The sequence below is a fragment of the Gavialis gangeticus genome, unplaced genomic scaffold (genome assembly GCF_001723915.1).
Source record: "Gavialis gangeticus isolate Ggan-Ray unplaced genomic scaffold, GavGan_comp1, whole genome shotgun sequence".
Taxonomy (NCBI): domain Eukaryota; kingdom Metazoa; phylum Chordata; order Crocodylia; family Gavialidae; genus Gavialis; species Gavialis gangeticus.
This window is the reverse complement of record NW_017728998.1, coordinates 47468299-47488878: the sequence shown is the minus strand read 5'-3', so window position 1 is coordinate 47488878 and position 20580 is coordinate 47468299. Positions and strand designations below refer to the sequence as shown.

General features: G+C 47.2%; 2 protein-coding genes across 4 annotated transcripts in view; one reads left to right on the top strand and one right to left on the bottom strand.

Moving 5' to 3' along the window:
• Positions 1-15461, top strand: part of TSNAXIP1 (translin associated factor X interacting protein 1) — a 106125-nt gene extending 90664 nt beyond the window's left edge. For all 3 annotated transcript variants that reach the window (XM_019505873.1, XM_019505874.1, XM_019505875.1), the window contains 8 exons: positions 549-708; positions 5673-5803; positions 6210-6338; positions 7227-7388; positions 8546-8655; positions 9625-9748; positions 11328-11434; positions 14589-15461. In XM_019505873.1, coding sequence (XP_019361418.1) covers positions 549-708; positions 5673-5803; positions 6210-6338; positions 7227-7388; positions 8546-8655; positions 9625-9748; positions 11328-11434; positions 14589-14844 — 1179 coding nt within the window. In that variant the 3' untranslated portion in view covers positions 14845-15461. The remainder of the gene's footprint in view (positions 1-548; positions 709-5672; positions 5804-6209; positions 6339-7226; positions 7389-8545; positions 8656-9624; positions 9749-11327; positions 11435-14588) is intronic.
• Positions 15462-17388: 1927 nt separating this feature from the next.
• The window catches only part of CENPT (centromere protein T), a 78610-nt gene continuing 75418 nt past the window's right edge, over positions 17389-20580 (bottom strand). Inside the window, exons 15-16 of the mRNA XM_019505872.1 lie at positions 19996-20100; positions 17389-17865 (exon numbers count right to left, since the gene is read on the bottom strand). Coding sequence (XP_019361417.1) covers positions 17712-17865; positions 19996-20100 — 259 coding nt within the window. The 3' untranslated portion in view covers positions 17389-17711. The remainder of the gene's footprint in view (positions 17866-19995; positions 20101-20580) is intronic.

The following is a 20580-nucleotide window of genomic DNA, read 5'->3' as shown; positions in this document are numbered from 1 at the left end:
AGCCCTGCTGTGGAGCAGAGAGCCCCACCCAGCCCAGAGAGCATGCCAGGATACTGGGAGAATCTGATTTATCTTAAACCAGCAAGGGGTCTGGGACAGTCATTGCATAAACCACTGTGACCCAAATCAGTTAAGTCTGATACTAAATTCAACCAGGTTTATCTCAAACCAGTTTCACCCACTTTCAAAGTGGTTTATGGGCACTGAACATCTGCTCTGTTACAGGTTTAAACCAGTTTTTGATTATTTAAGCCAGTTTATGTGTAATGTCTGTCCCTAGCCTGAGAGATTACAGACCCCAGCACACAATTTTCTGCTTGTCTCAGGTGGCCACATGGAGGACTGAACACAGGCCACATTGCCTCTTTGTCCTGCCTCTCCTTTCTAAAGATGAGTAGCAATGGACCTCTTATTTAGAGGGCTGCAGACTATTCATAGCACACCTGAGTTGCTCTTTGTTTGTCTCTGGACTAAAGTTTATCCTGCAAAATGACTAAATAAGAGAGAAGCTGAGGTTTTTCTCTGTTCTGCTTGCTATTCTGGTTTAGACAGTGACCCTGCAGAAGGACTTTGATCAGCTGCAGAAGGAATATGACACTCTGCTGGAAGTCCATGGAGAGACTGTAGAAGAGCGAAACCGGTTCTACAATGAACTCCAGCAAGTTTTGCGCAGCTCAACACCCCGGCCTGACTGGGCAAAGTGTGCAGGTACAAAGCTCTCTGAGGAGTCCCATCTCAGTGTGTTGTGAGATGCTGGATTTGTTAACCTCTGGGCGGCCAGTCAACCCCATTTTTCCTTCCATACTTCTAGTGAAGAGGTGAACTTAGAAGTGGAGGGTCTCTGTTGCCATTTATCTTGTACATTTTAGTGCAGGATCTAGGCACCCACAGAGAGCTTATAGAGTAGAACCTGGATACTTCATAAGGTTAAATTCCTTATCCCCTCTCCAGATGAAGGTTTTTGAGGCATCTGGAAGTGCACAGAGCCATAGCAGACATCTGCAGCAGGCCACTGAGGTGCCCCAGATGTTTTCTGTGGTTTTTATTTCAAAGGGCATCACTTTTCACATCAGCTGTGTGGGACTGCTGGTGAGCTTATCCTTAGTTCAGCAACCCATTGTGAACTGAGTAGGTTGTGAATCTTCTTCGGCAATCTCCCACAGTCAAGGATGATTGTCTTATCTCTGGGTTCTAAGATGGCTGATAAGGCCTATCTGGGATCAACAGACTCTCCTGCAGCTTGGACATGTTTCCATGTGGGGTGGATGGCACTGAATTCTTGGTTTGGTCTGTGATGCACTGTGTCTTCTGGTCCCACTTTTCCATCTCCTATTGTTGTGAAGTTTTGAAGTACTGAGATCCTTGCAGCAGACTCTTCTTCCATTTGGGGTGGTCCTGAGTGATAGTCTCCCATGAGCTGACATCAATGTTACATTTTTTAAAGTTGGCCTTGAGGATGTCCCTGAAGCACTTTCTCTGCCCTCCTCTTGAGTGTATGCCTTGGCTGAGCTGGGAGAATAGAACTTGCTTCGGGAGTCTGGAGTCAGACATCCAAATGACATGGCTGGCCCAACGAAGTTGATGTTAGATGATCATCACCTTAATACTTATGGTGTTTGCTTGCAGAAGGATGCTAACATTGGTGCATCTCTCTTCCCACTGGATTCAGAGGATCTTCTGCAGGTAGCATCAATGTACCATTGACGTACCGTCTCCAACAACTTTAGATGTCTCCTATACATTGTCCATGTCTCATCTCCATACAACAATGTGGGGATCACGACTGCTTGATAAACCATGAGCTTGGTTTCAGATCTGATATCGCAGTCTTCAAATACCCATTTCCTCAGGTGTCCAAAGGCTATACTTGTACATTTGAGGCAATGTTGGGTTTCTTTGTCGATGTCAGACTTCTGCAAGAGATGGCTTTCAAGGTATGAAAAATACTCATCGTCCTCCAGAGTCTCACCATGGAATGGAGTACTGGAGCTGGGGACTGTTCATTAGGAGCTTGTTGGTGGAGGACCTTAGTCTTCCAAATGTGAAACATCAGTCCCATTTTCTTGTATGCCTCAGTAAAGACATGGATGATTGCCTGAAGGTCTGCTTCCAAGTGAGCACACACTATAGCAGGCGTAGGCAAAATACAGCTCACAGGCTGCATACAGTCCACCAATGGACTGGCTCTGGCTCGTGGCTGCCCCTACAGCGTTCCACATGGGGTCATACCCCACACACTTCTGCCAAGGCAGCCTGCACCACACTCCTGGTCGTATCCACTGTCCGGGCCACAACTAGCATACACAGCTTCCAGCATGGCTGTTTCTGGTGCTGCTCTGCTCCCTTTGCCTCCAGTGGGAGCTGCCCAGTTGAAACTTCTCCCCATCCCACCCACCCAGAGCAGTGCAGTGGGGGCAGGAGTGGGAGGAGGAGCCACCACTGGAGGCGAGGAAAGCAGAACACCACCTGGCCAGCTGTAGCTGCACCAGGAACAGCCCCACTGAAAGCTGCATGTGCTGGCCAGGGGCCCAGGCCAGTGGGGTTGTTCTGCTCCCTTACTTCCATCTATGGCTCCTGACCCTGCTATGCTACTCTGAGCAAGGGGGAGTTTCAGCCAGGTGGCTCCTGCCCCAGCACATGGGGCTGCAGCTCCAACTCCTGGCTGCCTTCCACACAATCTGCATGCCTGAGCAGCCACCTGTGGATGGGCGGAGCAGGTGGAAGGTGGCCAGGAGCTGAAACAGGAGCCCTGCACACTGGGGCAGGAGCTGCCCAACTGAAGCTTCTCCCCCACCTCCCCAGAGTGGCACAGTAGGGGCCAGGGCATAGGCAGGAGCAGGAGCCGCAGCTGGAAGTGAGGGAAGCAGAATAGCCCTGCCATCCTGGGGCCCAACCAGCTTGTACAGCTTCTGGCGGGGCTGTTCCTGGTGCAGCTGCAGATGTGTGAGTGCTGCTCTGCTCCCCTCACCTCCAGTGAAGGCTCTGGACAGGCAGGAGGGAAGCTTCTCTGGGCTACCTTGGAGGCAAGGGGAGCAGAGCAGCATCTGGAGGCAAGGGGAGCAGCATCTGTCTGGCTGCAACCACACTGGAAACCCCCACCAGAAGCTGAATGCAGCAGAGCGCACCAAGTCCATGGCAGCCCCCATCATTTGGCCCCATGCGGAGTGCCATGAGGGCAGCCACAGTCCAGGAGAGCTCTTGCTGCATGCACCCTACACCTCCCCTTCCTTCCCCTCATCCCTAGCTGGCTCCCAGGACCTAGTGCCCAGGCAGTGCCCTCATACACACATGCACTTGCCCCACCCCCATACAGCCCTGCACTTGGCAGGGCATGCAGTGAGCAGATCACACCCATCCTCCTCCCGAACACTGCTCCCTACCTGCCCAAAGCTCCATAGGGATTTTTGGTGAGTTGTTGCCTGGAGGGTGAGTTGTTGCCTGGAGGGAGGTTGCTAACTCAGCCTGCACAAATCATCACAACTCCCTATGTGGCCCTTGGGTCCAAATAATTTTCCAGCCCTGCACTACAGCGTTATCAGTATACTGGAGTGCAATGGTTGAGGTTTGGGTTGTCTTGGTTTTGGCTCCGAGTCAGCTGAAGTTACACAGCTTACCATCCATTTGATAGTTTAGTTCCACTCCGGCTGGAAGCTTGTTGGTGGTCAAGTGTAGCATCATGGCAAGGAATACTGAGAAGTGCTGGAATGATGCTGCTGCCTTGATTAACTCCCATTTTAATCTCAAAGGGATCTGTGATAGATCCATTACTGAGAACCACCACTTACATACTGTCATGGAGCAGGTAGAGAATGGTGACTAATTTCGGTGGCCATCCATACTTCAGAAGAATCCTCCACAACAGTTCTTGGCTGATAGAGTTGAAAGCTTTCATGAGGTCAAAGAAGTCATTGTAAAGAGGATTGTGTTGTTCCCAGCATTTCTCCTGCAGCTGGCGAGCTGTGAATATCATGTCAGTTGTGCCTCTTGATACCCTAAACCCACACTGATATTCCAGGAGGAGCTCTTCAGCAAGTGGAAGGAGACAATTCACGAGGGTTCTCACAATGATCTTTCCTGTGGTGGACAGCAAGGCAATCCCTCTATAGTTTCCACAGTTGGGCTTGTCTCCTTTCTTGAAGATTGTCACAGTTATGGCATCCCTGAGGTCGTCTGGGATTTCCTCATCATTTGGGTTCCTCAAGATGAGGGCATGAAGCTGTGATGTGAGTTCCTCTCCCTGCACTTGAAGATTTGCATGGGGATTCCATCCACTTCACATGACTTCTCATTCTTCATTTGTTTGATGGCTTTCCTCACCTCAACAAGGGTTGGAAGGATTCCAAGATCATCTCTGACTGGGTGTTGTGGATGGACTTGAGAACATTCTTGTCAACAATGGAGTCTAGATTGAGAAGGTCTTCAAAATACTCCTTCCAATATGTATTGATGGCTCCTGTTGGAAGGAGCCATCAATACCTGTTTTTTTGACCAGGTCTTCTCCATCCTTAGATCTTAAATGGGTTGGGCCCTGAGTGCTTGGACAGTAGATGGCTTTGGTGGCACTGAAGAAATTGCACATATCATGGCTGTCAGCAAGATGTTGAATCTCCTTAGCCTTGTCTTCCCACCATCTGTTCTTCAAATTGCAGGTCCTCCTTTGAACCTCTGCCTTGGCTTACTGGAGATTCAATTTCTTTTGCTTGTAGATGGTGTCATTTTGCCAAGCACAAAAGGCCTTGTACTTGCGATTGATCAACTCTTGGATCTCCCAGTCATTCTCATCAAACCAGTCTTGATATTTCCCAGCAGAGAATCCAAGTGCCTCTTTACAGGCACTGATGATGGTGGCCTTGAGGGCACCCCACACACTGCTGACATTCTCCCATTGTTGTTGAACATGAGCCAGCAGTTTAATCAGTCAACTGATACCTTCCAGGGAAGCTTCTCTAGGGTTGGCACCGCCTTATCTTATGGCTGGGCTCCTACTGGCCAATAGGAGCCGGCTCTGGGATCCCATGACTTGGCTCTTCCACATGTTGGCCATGGAGGCTGCCATGTCCTCCCCAGATGTCATCATCTCAGCTCCCTCTGCCCCGCCGCTGGTACTTCATCTCCTGGTAGGTCCCCCAGCATGTCTGGGTCTGGTAAGGCTCCGGACCATAACAGGGCCCAAGATTGCCCTGATACAGGGACCTTGATCCAGTGGCAAGGAGACCAAGACACCTGAGGATCTTGGTCCACTGTAGCTTTGATCTGCCTTTGCATCCATTGAGTTTTTAACATCTTCTTCTGCCTGCTTAACCATTGAGGACTTGTAGACGTAAGGTTGGGGGCTAGGCATGCTTATTATAGTGATGACCTGTACTTGCATGTCACAGCACCATCAAAGGATATCCATCAAAGGATATGTTTCCACCTCCTGCTGCCTCTGCTTAGTCTGCGACTGCTTATTCATCAGAGTTACTCCTGCTTATTTCACAGCTAACCTTCCCTGAAGGTCATTCCACTATCTGCCACCTGTGGATGTGCTGGGTAGCAGTACAGCTCTGCCCCACAGATTGTGGGTTGTGGATCACCTGGATGTGAATGATCTGGGTTCTGGTGTATGTTCATGTTCAACTTCATGCTCAACTTGTGGCATGCTGGTGAGCTGTTTGTTTCTATTCCTGCAGGAGTTGTTCCTGGTGGTGTGGACCGGTGGAGATTTCTGGCAGAGGGGAAGACCAGTAACCAGCTGGTGGACTTGCTTCTGGAGGAAATGGGAGCAGCAGTTCTGAGAGAGAAGGACATCTTCCCTGGGCTGGTACAGACAAGCTGCTTGTGGCAAATAGGCAGCACTTTTCTCCCATGATTAGTTGGTAATACACATCCGCCTGCTAGCCAAGTAGGGAAGACCGTTCCTTTTTGAAATTCCAAAGCTGCTTCCATGGCTGAAGCAGCAGTTCTGGAAAGTTCTTCTTCAGGGGAAACAGGCCACTTGCATAACACAAACTTAAATACTTAAATACTCCCATTAGAAGTGAAACCACAGCAATTAACGCAAGCTATTGGGATGAGAGAATTCAGGTGGCTTATACCTCAGAAAATTACTCACAAATGAGCCCTAGCTCTTGTATTCTGTGTACATGGGTTCTTTGCTGGCTCCATTTGATACAAATACTCCATTTGATACAAATTCTTGATGTGTCTATCTCTTTTGTGTTATTTAGGGCAAGGGTGACAAGGTTCCTGTGTACCTGAGGTATGAAGGTCAGGTCAAGAACAGGAAGCTCAACAAAAAGACTGTAGTGAACATCTTGAAGGACCTGTGGAAAGAGAGAATCTCAGCACACCAGCAGGTTTTCTTTTCCCCCTTATCCCACCACTAACAACCACATGACACTATTCTCATAGTTCCTGTGACAATCCTGCCATCTGGAAAGTCCATTAATGTTTCTTCCTGAACACATCAGTAGAGGAGGTTGTAGGAGTCTGTCCTCCAGCCGCAAGGCCCAGGGCCACTGCTGGGGTGACCTGTTTGGCTCTGATGTGGGGAGTGATGGCACCTAAAAAACAAGGACACCAGGATGATTGTGCAGTGTCCTGCTGCCCTGCTGTTGTGCCAACCATTCTCACAGGCCTAATAGGCATAAAACACACCCCAGTACAGGTTTGGGGGCTGTGGGAAAGCTACAAGCATAACTGCAGTCAGTAGCACAGATCAGACATTTTTAGAGTGACCCTGTCAAGGTGCTCTGCTATTACACAAAGACCTGGCTCAGTTCTCCTCACTTGTCCAGCAGGGTCTGGCTGTGTTGTATAGGTTTGTACTCAGATTTTGGTGTGGCACAGGTGGACTCTGAAGGAAATCCTATCCCTTGTGTATCTGACCATCAGATCAGTGCCCAAATGTGCTGGCAGAAGTTGGGAAGTAGAGTGGGGAGAAAACATGTTTCAACAGGGACATGGAGAACCCTACCAGAGTAAGAGTGGGGAAGAAGCAATGGGAGATTTAGGGCTCAGCCCCATCTGGAAAGTGGCTGGGAAGCTCTCTTTTGTTGAGGTGTGAGGCGTGACAGACACTTTCCAGACCCAGGAAAATGCTGGAGTTACGGTGCTCTGCCTATATGCGGATGAGCACAGGAGAGGGAAGGTGGTTTGGTTCTTCTTGTGCATTTCTGAAGAGATCAAGCTCCAACGGCCTCACATTGGTTTCTGGAGCTTTCACTTTTTTTTTTTTTTTACAGATAGGGGGGCAATCCAGCCTTCCTGAGTTCTTCCTTAGCTACCTCCAAAAGAGGTATGGAGATGCCTCTGCCTTCGAGATGGCTTACAGCATCTATGAAAGTATTAAGCTGTATCGATCAAATCATATCATGAGTTTGTCCTATGAAATACTGACTGGAAAGGTGAGCAGCTCTGGCACCTGCATGACTCCCTTGAATGTGAGACAGCGGTCAATGGGAGACCAGTCCTGTAGGGAGCTGAGCACCCCCATATCTCATGCAAAGTGGTGGGGTTGAGGACACTCAGTACTTTGTGGGATCAGACTAGGGATGGGGGGAGAAGTAAATATCAGTAACAGGTGCCAGAGAGCAACCATGTCCTATGTTACAGTGCGAGACACACGGCCAGGCTGTTACTGCCAGCCTCTCTTCTCTTAGGTGCCCTGATTCCATCATACCTCTCCTATCTAGGCAGTCAGACTCCGTATTTGGCTCAGTTATGTTGTTACAACTCCGTTCACTTTGGTGGGTCACCCTGGAAATTCCAAACACATGGACCCTTCCCCTGCTACAAGCCATAACTCCCTACTAGTGTTGCTTGGAATTCAGGGGCCCAGCTCCTTTGCTGCCTCTCAACTCTGTAGGTGCTAGAAGTATTACTACCTTTCAGGATGCCTCAGGCTTTACTTCTCAGAGCTCTTAGGCTCTTCACACTGTTGCACTGTTATCCTGTACCTGCAGCTGCTCTTGATAATATACAGAACCAGCATGTTTGAAGTTATATGTGCCCTGATCAAAAATGGAGGTCAGACATGGTTACCATGCAACATCCAGTCCAGCAAAGGCCTCTATCCTTCCCTGGCCAGGAAGCCGAGTTACACATATTCACTTCATGTGGGCCTCTCACATGAGGTCTTAAAAGCAGAGCTCCAGTCAGCTTTCATTAGAGTGAAGGTTTGCTGCAGTGCCCTTGGCCAGCATGCCAGCATTGTGCTGTACTGCGTGCTGGTTATGTTACCATTGCCCACCCCAGCATGGGTTGGACATTGTTGGACCTGCATGTTATGGGATGTGAACCACTTTGGAACAGGGGGGTGTTCTGCAACTAATTATTTTAACAACATCTTGGTGAGGCATGACGCAGCATTCTTAACTATTTGTAAGTCACTTGAAAATGCTGAGATTGAAGATGTTATAGAGGAAGGCTGTCTCTATGTGGTGCCAGCAGAAGTCATGGTCCACCTTCCCTTTACTGCCTTGTCCTTGATTCTGCATCCTGAAGATAGTCCAGAGGTGGAAGCTGGTGTTTGTATTGAGTCCCAACCCTTGCTTTCCCACAGGTGGATGAAGGCGTGTACCATGGCCTGAACCAGATGCTATCCAACTTGCTAAAGGAGCTGACTGCAATAGACAGCTCAAACAGCGGAGCTCTTACCAGTAAACAGTTCAAGTGAGAGACCAGTGGGCTGGGTGAACTACTTCTGTTTGAGCCCTGCTGTACTTTTATACTGTTCTACTCATGGCCTAAGTCTCTGGCATATGCACTGTGCTGACAGAGGACGCAGATCACTAGGAGCAATTTTCATTTCTCCTTCTAGAGCTTCTTCCCACAGACAGTTGTGTACAAATACCACTCTGAGGGCAGAATCTAGCCTTTACCTTTACATACACACCTCTGTATAAGAATCAAGCTTACCCTAGCCTGAACACCATGCAGTATCCTAGTGGTGACAGTATGAGTCTCCATGAGGGATATGATTTTTGAAAAACTCCAAACCACACTTCCAGGTGCCCATGCCTACAGTTGGCAGCAGACTTTCAGAAGCATTCAGCACACCTCCTTGTTTCCATTGTACTGAGAGGTGTTAAGGTCTGGACAGTTAATTGGATACCTAACTGAGTCTCAGCTTTTTGGAAACCTAGCCCTGATTGTGGTTGCAAAGCACTTTTGCTCTAGGGGTATTTTTTCCAGTCAAGCAACCATGCTGTAGCAAGTGGTAACTGTCAGGTGACAAGAGGTTCCCTTGGAGATGTCCCATAGCCATCTAAGTGGAATAGATGTAACCCTTCAGGAGAAAATGTGTGCAGTGTTACACACATTGTTACAGAGCTGTTGGTTTTATGGGGGCACTGTCAGACCATCAGCATTCGCAGCTGAAGCCAGAATTGCAAGATATCAGCATCCAATATAACTCCAAGGTGCTCAGTTCTTGCTGAAAATACACATTATTTTGGTGCCTGAATAGAAATCAGGCCCTGCTCACAAATGCCAACCTCTTGAAAATCTGCCGCCAGGAATAGTGGCAAGTGTGGGTGCTACCACAGATGGCCATGTGGCATTGGAGGGGATAAGTGCTCTGTGCACATGTCTACAGCAACAGACATAACTAACTGGTGATGATCCTGTCTCTTGATACAGTCTGGCACTGAGGGCAGCTTTTCCACTGAAAAGTAATGAGCACATCCAAGAACTAATAGAAGCCAGCAAGTGCAAGGCAGAGAGCACTGAGGACCTCATATTCTACACAGCTTTATTCAATGAGGTGAGCTGCAAATTCTCACTCTGAGGTTTCACCAGTGAAGGAAGAATGGTTGCAATGCAAGCATTTTGCTTTGGACTAATGTAACTGGGGTCACCACTGGAGTAGGTATGTCCTAAAGGCAGCCTGCAGAGGCTTGGGTCCATTCCGAAATGTGATGGGAAAAGAAGGCCTTGAGGCTTTTTTCATCTTGGCTTTTCTCATTATAACTGTAGGCCTTGTCTTTCCTGAGGGACTTACTGGTGCCTGGAGAACTAGTGAGGACTTCACAAGCATTGAGTCAAGAAGTAAAGGATTCTGCTGACTGTGGATGTGTCTATATATGCCAATGCACCGTTTCTAATGCGCATTAAATTTAGCACCTCCAATGTGAGGTACTATATTCATGCGCATTAGGCTGTGCTAATGTGCAGTAGCATGTTTGCATGCTTTTTTAGTGACAGTGCGCAGTACTGTTGTACTGTGCGTTAGCCTAATGTCAGTTTTTATGTGATGCTGTAATGCGCAGTAAAATAGTCTACTGCACATTAAAGTGCACCTGTAAATGCACCCTGTGTAAAGTTGTTTGGGGTTTGTTTATACCTTCTGGAATATGGTGACTAGCTAAGATCATGGGGGATGGAAACCAACTACAGAATCTATATTCCAACCCCTTTGGGAGCAATGTGACAACTGTTATGAGCCCCTCCAACAAACCCTGGGAGGAGCACATGTGATATGTGTTTCTAAGGCTTAAATGTTTATATTAATTTTGACAAATGCCTCCCAGGCCCGTGTTCATCAGAACAAAGCAAAAGCAGGTTTAGAAGCAGGTTTTTGCTGGTAATCTGCCTTAATGTAGCAGAAGCCAAGGCTGATGCTGCTGGCACAGCCATTCTTCAGTTTTAAATAAAGACATAAGAAAACATGGATGTTGACAGCTGTATATACCAGTGGCCCTCTTGTTTGCAAGTACATGGTACACCTAGATGTAGATTTGAGAAACAAATGGGCGAAGGGAAATTTTTTTACCAAAAGCTGCTGGTTTGAGCTGTAAGCTAACTTAGATGTCAGTTTGTCCTGAGTATTTGCTTGGGCTCAGAGCTTGCCTGAAATGCAGTTCTGAAGCAGCTTACATTCCCAAGGACAAGGACAGCCTAAGATCCAGAGTTCTGCTTCTGCCTCTGTCAGAGTCTCACCCTAGTTTCTGTCTTCTGGGTAGCAGGGATGCTGCTTTCTGCTGCCCTAGAGCATAAAGAGGTTTCATTCATTAGTACTTCAGCAGTGCTTAGAGAGCTTCTGCCCAACATAGCTATGTGAACTAAGTGCATGATTCTGTTGGAGCCTTGGTCTTTCTGCCAATGCACAGATGTGCCAAGAACTTTTGCTAACGTTACTCTGAGTGGTTGGCTCTGCCAGGTGGAGAGCTAACTGAACAGGTCCTGCTTGCAGAAAGGATGCTCCACCAGTGCATTAAGTATCTCCCTTTCCAAGGTCTTCCGTATACCCATGGCAGTGTGGCTGCTTACATCCACCTGGGGCTTGGAGTAGAGCAGTGCATGAGAGCCATAGTCCAGTACTAATGGGCTCTGGTCTTTTGAAGGATGCAGAGGGGAACACTGAGCCCTTTGTTGTGAAGGTCTGGAACCAGTACGTTACCGAGAAGCAGGACTATCTGAGAGAGCTACAGAATGAGCTGGCACATGTCATGTAAGTGTTGCAGCCGTTGAGTCCAACATCACTGCTGTTTTATTTGGGGAGAACCTTGGGGTGGGAGCTCCTGCCTGGAAGGGAGCCAGGGTGTGCAAGTAAAGAGAGCACCTCAGAGGGAGGGAAGGAGCAAAGACTGAGCCAGCTTTGGCAACAAACAGCACAACCCAGAGGCCACATGGCAGTAAGATCCAGTGATCGCAACAAGGCTAAGCTCCACTGTGTGAGAAACATTACTAACATAAGCAACAGCCTCTGCCTCAAAAGGCTCACAGTTTTAAAGGCAAGATGCAGCAACTGGATGAGACAGACAAGGGTGTTAGGGCAGGCAGTCAGACTAGCAGGGCAAGAAGGCAGCTGTCACAGCTGGCCCTGCCCAACCAAAGGTACCACTGCAACCTTCAGGAGAACGCTCCTGATTGCAAATGTGTGGGATGACTGATAAGGAGCACATAGCTTCTATCCGCTCACCCTGCTCCACATACCCCTGCACCCTTTGGTGTGTCTGTGTAAACCGGGATATGTAACTCCAATTTTATTTTGGGTCACACGCAAGATGCATTTTCTGGTGGAGGCTGGCAGTAGCAGGAACCACTCTGATCAAGCCTGTGCTCGTAGCACATTCACAGCAGCACACTGGAGCACACAAGGGTGCTGCTTAATGATCTTCCCTCCAGTAGGGAAATGGGACTCGCTCTTCTGTTTTCAAAAGTTTTTCATTTGAAGTGGCTTAATATTGTAAACAATTACTGCAGACCGCTGTGATCCAGAGGACAGTATACTCCTGGTCAGTAACAACTGGCGCACAGGCCATGAAGACCTATTCAAAAGCTAGGAAATGCCAGAACAGAGAATTTAATTTGGTCACCTTGTGCACACACCTTAATTACACACTGACATGTTATTTTCTTCTACAGGACCCCAGCCTGTGGCATTCAGTGTACATAAAGGGATGTGGTCTGGGGATGAAACCAAGCCACTCAGTGAGAAAAGACTGTTGTCCCTAGAACCCCTGCACTTACAGCAGTTGCAGACTGCTGGGCAGAACTGAATTCTGTCCCTGCCTCTGCCCCAGAAGGTTCCCTTGTAAACACTAGGCAAGTCACTTAAAACACTTTCCTCATGTAGGCAGCAGTTGTGTGTTCTGCATGCTGGGTGCCCCACTTAGGATCCTTAGATCTGATTTGTCGAAGAACTAAGCATTCACAACTGTGGCTGAAGCCAAGGACACCGAGGTTTGACCACAGAGAGGTCTATAATGCCAAATACTGTGAAAAACTAGCCAAGGTACCTCAGAACTGGGCACCTAAAACTAGCAGATGCTCCTAGCTTTTACCTTTCTCTGCCTCGGTTCCCCTGCCTGCAAGATGACTTATGCCATAGGGTGTGTGTGAAAAGCATAAAAATTATAAAGGTATCACTACAGTGTGAAGCACTTGGCCTGACTACCACACAAAAAGTATCTGAGGAAATTAATTCCAGTTTCAGAGCAGCAGGCAGTAAAGGGGGCCTTTGGCCACCCACTGTCCGACAAGGATAACACAAAATTGTGTTTGTCTAGGAACCGAGTACTGTCCATCCTATCCAAGAAAAGCAGGTTTCTTTGGGGAAAATAATATGAGTATGACATTAATAGTCACATCACAGTGCAGATGCAAAAAGGGACAGGGGCAATTAAGACTAGTTAGCCATACCAAATTCTGCCATCCAGCTTTTGGAGTGCTTGGCTTCTAAGCATATTAAACATTAAGCTTGCACAAGTGTCTCAAAAGAAAAAGGGATGTTTTTGGTAGCTATGTTGGTGTGAGACAAAATGCAAAAATCTAGAACTCTTGGTTCAGAGAGACCTTTTATTAGACCAAATGAGAAATTGCAAAAAATATATATTTTTCTGCAAGATTTTGGGTTCACACACCCTTCAGGTTCAAGGAAAGTTAAAGGTGGTAATCTTTAAAAGGTAAAACTTTAACTTTCCCTGAGCCTGATGAAAGGCATGCGAGCCCAAAAGCTTGCAGAAAAATATAGGGTTTTTTTGCAGTTTCTCAGCTGGTCTAATAAAAAGGTATCATCTCTGAACCAAGAGTTCTAGATTTTTGCATTTCTGAAAAGGACACAGAATATGGAAGCAGCCAAAGGTCATCATTTTCTTCTTGTGTCCTTGCCAAAAACAAGATGTTTTTCCAGAACCATGCACAAGCAATGGCTCTTTCTATTTCTGCAGCAAGGTCCTCTTTCATACAGGTCTCACCAAGGAGTCAGCAAACAAGCAGGTGCTTCGTAGTCTGCACTTCACTGTACTCGCATATATTCATGTCATTAGAGTAGCATCATTTGATCATGTTTGTTTTTGAACTTCAGGTTTGCATGCGCAGGTGATTCAGGCATGGCCATATTGGCCAGCCTAGATCAGCCCCTCTGGGAAGATCCTCCAGGGGTTCCAGATCTATTTCCACAGCACCTGATTGCATGTAATCTTTCCGTCTATAACATCAGTTATGCCCTGTCAACCTTCATGTTTAACGGTGCAATACTGGTCACAAAACTCTTTCATGTTTTAAAACATTTAGTTACTTGTGACCACTGAATTGATGCCTGGGGTCTTCCATCTGCTGCAGTCTTTCTTTTTGGCTCACTATATTTCTTCTGATATCAGGTGGTACAATGCCAGCCAGTAAATACAGGCTATCTTTTAGTGTTGGCTTTAGACATCCTGTTATTTCATGACATCTGTCATTTAGAACTGATCCTAGGTTCTTGGCACAAGCTGATTGTTCCCATACTGGACATGAATGTTCTGCAGCTGAACACAAGGAAATACAAGTAATTTTTACAATAGCTGGTTCACTTTGAGGTGAGCAGTTTTCAAAGTGTTACTGTGGGCACTGACTTTCCCTTTTGCCTTCTCTAAATGTGCTTTGAAGGTAACTGGTCAGTCCAGCATAACCCCCAAGTACACAGGGTTTGGGTAATTAGTCAGTGGGATTCCATCCCTGGTGATGTTTAATTTCCACTTGGTTTCTCTACAGCATAAGATAAAAGTAAGAACTATGGAAAGGGTCTCTGAGCTGCAGGTTAGGATTCCCAGGCCTGCATCAGTAGATAAGCTAACCAGTAGTGTCTGCTGCCTTATTAAAGGAATCTGTTTTGAACACAGAGAGGTGAAAGTGGATGATCTGAAGACAGCCTTGTATGCAATTGATCCCACTATTGACAACCTGACAATGGACAACTACATCTACCTGGCTTACCAGGTCCCAAAAGAAGAGTTGGAGCAGGCTGTCCCTCTGCCTGTGGAGACAATAATTGAGAAACTGCTGGCTGGAGACATAAGGCGAGCAGGCCCCTTACCTGAGGAGGCAAGCAGACCAACACCAGAAGAGGGAGAACCAAGAGACCATGATTATTATTAAACAGATCTTCACCCTCCCCACATTCAGCTAAGCGCTTTGGTATGTAACATTACAAAAGTTACAGCTCTGGGCTACTGCACTGTAAGGTTGTTTCTGTGCCCAAATGGGTCCAGCTGATAGTTACAGCAAAGAAATCTAGACTGATTTGGGTATTTGGCAATACAGGCAGCTCAGGCAGATAAGATACCTGTATTAATAGTTTAATTTCAGCTCCCTACTAAAGCAAGGTTCACCTGATGTCCAGTCTGGAGCCCTGGCAGGGGCAGCCCATCCTTCCACTGCAGGTTGAAAGGCAAGGGGCCAAGTGGTGAGCTGGGACCTCTAGTTAAACACTCCACTAATAGCCTAAGTGCAGCAACTGCTAAAGCCTACAAGCCTCCTTAAGTCCCCTCTCCTGGTTTTTTTTTTGTTAGAGGAGTCAGGCAAGATTCTATAAGAAATTTCAAAGGAAAGGCTGTCTGCAAGGGAAAGTTTTATAATAACAAACCACTAGAATAACTTTGGTGAATCTTTCCCTGAGAACTTTCTTCTCCCACTATAAGCAGGCCTTGTCCAGTATAGTCAGTCATGTTGAAAGCACTCTAGGTGAAGCCAGGGGGAGGGAAAAAAAAGAGAGAAAAAAAAGCAGCATCACTAAACCCGCACCTCTAGACACAGCTATAGCAGTATAGCTAGGGACCTACCAAATTCACGGTGGAAGAGGGCTGCATAGCAGCTCCTTTAATCTTGCAGATTTCCTCCCCCTTGGCTGATTGAGAGGGGCCCCAACCACTCGCTCCTAATCAGTAGGAAGGTGAAAACCATGGTTTTAAATACGGTGCTGGCCAGTCAGCAGCAAGCAGCAGGGCCACTGGGGCGCTGTAGCCAAATCAGCAAGGGGGCGGCACAGGGGAACCTAGAAGATTAAAAGGCACCACCATGCAGCCCCTTTCTGTAATTAATTCAGTCGGGTCCTAAGTATAGCACACAGCAGGCTTGCTATAGCCCCATAACTGGATATGCCAGCCTTTGTCCTATGCAACACAGTACCAAGACTTTTGATGATTCTGTGCCCAAGTTAATCATCCTCCAAGCATAGTCAGTCATTTATTAGTCCTTAAGCAGCTTCTAGTGTCTTTCCTCTCTAACACTGTCATGCTCTTCCTCCTGACCCCAATATCAGTGAGGACAGATAGATTTCTAAAGCAAAAAGTGGATCAGGGACAGGAAAACTCTGGCAAGAAACAGCTCTGTTCAGTTAGAACCTGAACTGCTAAACAGTAGAGCAGACAAGGTACCCTAGGAAAATATAGCACAGGTAGACTGCTCCCTTCCCTGAAATGACCAGTATAAATGGGAGGAATGAAGAAAGCTGAAAAATGGGGGAGACTACTCTTGGCGAGATAACAGCATTAGCTAAAGGAGAGCTTGAAACAGACTGTCTATAGGATGCAGAGGCATCACAGCCAAATGGCATAGGATAGAATTGCATAGAAAATGTTCTTCACCACAGTTACACTAGAAACACCATATTCAGTTCTGCATGGTAGAAAAAGGGCCAGTGCCAGAAAGAAACAATTATGGACTGAGGACAACACCCCCCCCCCCCCCCCCCGGTTCTTAAACTACATGCAAAGAACTCTAGAAACACCATGAAATAACTATAAAGCAGGTACAACACAAACACCAGATGAGGGGGAGCAAACATCAAAAACATTTGATGAATGAACAGTCACAGCCTCTATCGGAAGTGGTGCAAGCTGCATCACTGAAAGCACCTAACACCGCACCAGAGAAAGCAGTAGACATATAAAGACAGAGAACAGTCAGAACAGCTTTGACACATCCCCCAGTACAACGGGCTTGAGAACTGTAGGTTTAAAAGGAGGATCTGGAATTCAGAATGTAGAGTATTTCCTCTTCTCCTTATCTCTATAACATTAAAGGTCAAGTTCTGTCCCTAAAAATCTTGATTCTATTTAACCCTTAAAAAACAGCTTACGTTCTAAATTGCCATGAAATGTTGCTTCTAGCTGCAAGAGATTATGTTGGTTCAGCTGTCTGGTTGGAATTGGGCCCCTACTCCTTTCCTTCAGTGTAATGCATCTTCCTTTCCCAGTCTTTCAGTGCTATAACCTCCATCCTCTCCTAGAAGCAGCCCTCTTCCCCCTGCTAGGGAGATCAGATAGTGGAAGAAGTTTCTCCCTAGCTAGAAGTGTATGGGGGACATCCAAGGCCAGCAACCCAGTGAGGTGTTCTATGCTCCATATTCAAAATAAAGCAGGGTTCTCATTGTGTTTGAGAAATCAGTGGAGGCATAATCAGAGCCAGTGATTATTGCTCAATTCTTTCAAGCATATACAGACGTGTTGGCAAGCAGAGCACTAAGGTACAGGTCACAGATTCCAGCATAGAACATTGCCTCTTCTTCCAGCAGGCAGGCCATTACACTGAAGAACATCAGCACAGCTAAAAAAATTGCTAGGAACATTATGTACGGTGCACCAACAGAATGGAACACATACAGAGACCACATGATCATGGCAACAAACACCATGTACACTCTACAAAACATGCACCACTGTTTATTTACATTTATACACTAACAGACATGGCTTTCCAGGGATGTGCTGGAACATAAATGCAGGAAAAGGAAGTTATTTAAAACAGCAGGTCTTCACTGTTCATTTTTAGGAGACCAGTTTGAATAATAACAAACTGGTGTGGTGACTTTACAGACTTCTGTGAGTCAACTTAAAAGAGAACAACCTCAGGTGGCTGGTCAGTAACCTTTAGAAACCCAGAATGGCACTAACACCACCATGCTGAGGCAAACAAACTGTCACTATCGAACAGTGTAAGTCAGTCTCTCCTGGTTTGCAGTGTTTCTATCTGTGTGACACTGCAGGCAGTGCACATCTTTTGGAAGGGATCACTTTATTTCCACTTGTGGCAATGGGGATCAGTAGCTTCCTATATTCCAGAGGAAGGTGGCGCTCTATCAGCACATTGAGGGGCATCTTGTCTGTCACCAGCCCTTGTCTTGAATTGAAGAGGAGAGGGAGAGAAAGTAAAACAAATATGCAAGGTTCCTGTAAAGAAAACAGTGTTTCCACCCACCCAGACTCAGAATGCGGTACACAGAATTGCTTGGGGAATGCTTAAGGAAGCCATTTTTTACTCTTGATATCTGAAATACAAATCCACACAGCTGCCTTCATGGGGGTACTTGCACCCTACAGGTAAAGCAGTCAAGCATGCATCAGAAATGCACATTTTCAGGACCTGTCTACATGGAAATTGAATGGAATAGTTATTATGGCATAGCTCCCTGGGTAGACCTTCTTATTCTAGGAAAACGACATCTGCTAGGGCACCTACTCCAGAAGAGGTATTTTTTAGGGGTGTACTAGTAAAGATTTTCTTGGCCAATACCGATAGCCGATTATTCACTGTGTCTAATTGGCCAATACCGATCCAATAACCAATTTACAGGAGCACAGCCAGGCAGTGTGGAGAGTTGAGCTGGGGCAGGACAGAGCTACAAGTGACTCATCCAAAGGATCAAGTGTTCTGGTGCTTAAAAGTGGTGGCGGGGGCACTTGAACGAAAGCTCATGGAATGAGCTTTTGTTCAAGCGCTGCCACCACCATCTTTAAGTACAGGGATGCTTCTAACTGGAGAATAGCCAAGTGGGGTGAGGTTGGAGGAGGGCTGCCTGCTGTGGGCTTGGGGCTCTCTGCTCTGCTGCCTTTGCCCTGGGAGGCCCATGCTGGCCACACTGCATCCCCTGCCCGTCCAGCAGCAGTAGCAGTAGCAAGTTGCATCCCCTACCTTTCCAGCTGAGGGAGGCACACAGCCAGCACGTGGCTTCCAGGACAAAGGCAGCAGGGCAGAGAACCCCAAGCCCACAGTGGGCAGCCTGCCTCTGCCCTGCACACAAATCTAGGGGGCATGTGCCTCCCCTGGGGGTGCATGCAGTGGCAGGGAGCTGCCTCCCCTTCCCTCCCCCACCCACATCCCCTGGATGAACTGCCCACTGATCCATCCTGCTCCCCACCCTGGCCTCTGGGTGGGCAATGCCTTCATTGCCTTGGCTGGGCAATGCTCCCAGCCCTACTCCCTCCCTCACCATGGATGCCTTGATCTGCATCCCCCACACCCCTTCTCCTCTACAGACTTACCTGCAGGGCACTGCTCTCCACACTGCCTGGCTGCACTCCTGGCCACATGCATGCATGCAGCTGCACATGGCATTCAGGGGCCTGGCCAGAAGACATATTGTATTTATCAGTGACATTATTGGCTACACTGGCCAAACAAAGCCAATAAAGTGAATTTTCCTTTTAAATCGGTGCCAATCCAATAGGTCACCGATATATTGGTGCTGTGCACCTCTAGTAATTTTCTTTCAAGTGTAAAATCTGCCTTATCCTGGAATGGATTTCCCTTTTAGACTAGCCCTTAGAGTCAACAAGCAAGCAAAGATTTCCAATCCGAACTAATTCCTACAAGTCATTTATTACTCAGAAGTATTTTGTGTTTTCTGATCCACTCTCTGGCATGATCAAGAGGCCATGTGTTTTTTTACTAGGTAGGACATAGCTAACTGGCCAGAGCGATGTCCCACAGGTCTTAGGAAGGAAGAAGTGATTCTGTTGATCACTTCAATCCTCCCACCCCCCACCCATTACGAGCCAGTAAGAGCTCTTGAACTAAGGCTGAGCACACAAAGAGGCAAAGACACAAAAACATGCCCTGAAATGTAAACATGCAGAATCTCGAGAGTTGGCCACTGACATCTTGTCGCTCCAGGGACACTCAGCCTGCCCACACTATATCCAGCATACCTGGAAGCCAGCCAGGCAGGAATCTGGAGCAAGATTGCTCAGGTTCCTCAGGACACAGGGGAAGTAGGTGTGTAATCTGGAAGAAGATCTCATACTTGGAGAATCCCCTGAGTGGCCTAAGCATTGGGCATGGTGCTCATCATCAAGCAGACTGGGTGGGAGAAGGTGAAGCAGGGGAAGAAATGGGGAATAATGATGTGGCCTTAGAGCTACCCAACTTTCAGGAGCCCAGAAGCAGAAGAGGCTTTGAAATGTTCAGATGAGAAAACTACTTGGGCTTCCACATCACGTAACTACTGGAATTTGCTCTATGCCACTCTACCTTCTCATGAGGAGTTCCAGGTCAGCTGTCTCCACTGTCTTCCTTCCAGCATGCTTGGTATAAACTTCCAAGTCATTACTCAGCTGCTTGAAGTACTGCTCTGAACTAATGAAAGGAGAGAAAGGGAAAGTTAAAGTTAAAGGGCAGAGGGAGTTTCCCATATAACCATCTCTCCACATACTGCACATGCTTGTACTTCAGGTCACTGCCTTCCAGGGACACAAAGATAAAGTTCCCTACTCCCACTGCAGAAGGAAGGCTTCCTAACATAGCAGCTGGTATAGGATAGACCAGTGGTTCTCAACCTTTTTTGTACCAGGACCCATTTGTAAACATCAATTGCCAGTCCTGACCCAGTAAATAGTTTAAGTAGAAAACAGCCACCTTGCCCTGCCTGTGCTCTTCACTCCTAACCCACTGATCCCACCCCCAGTATGTGGGGCAGGGTGTGGGTGTGTAGGGGGACAGGGGGGCCCCCAAGCAGGCAGGACCTCTGCCAGCCTGCAAGAGAAAACCCACAGTTCCCACATTTTTTTTCTATAAAGGAGAATCCATTTTTAAAAGTTTGTTCACAACCCTTTTATA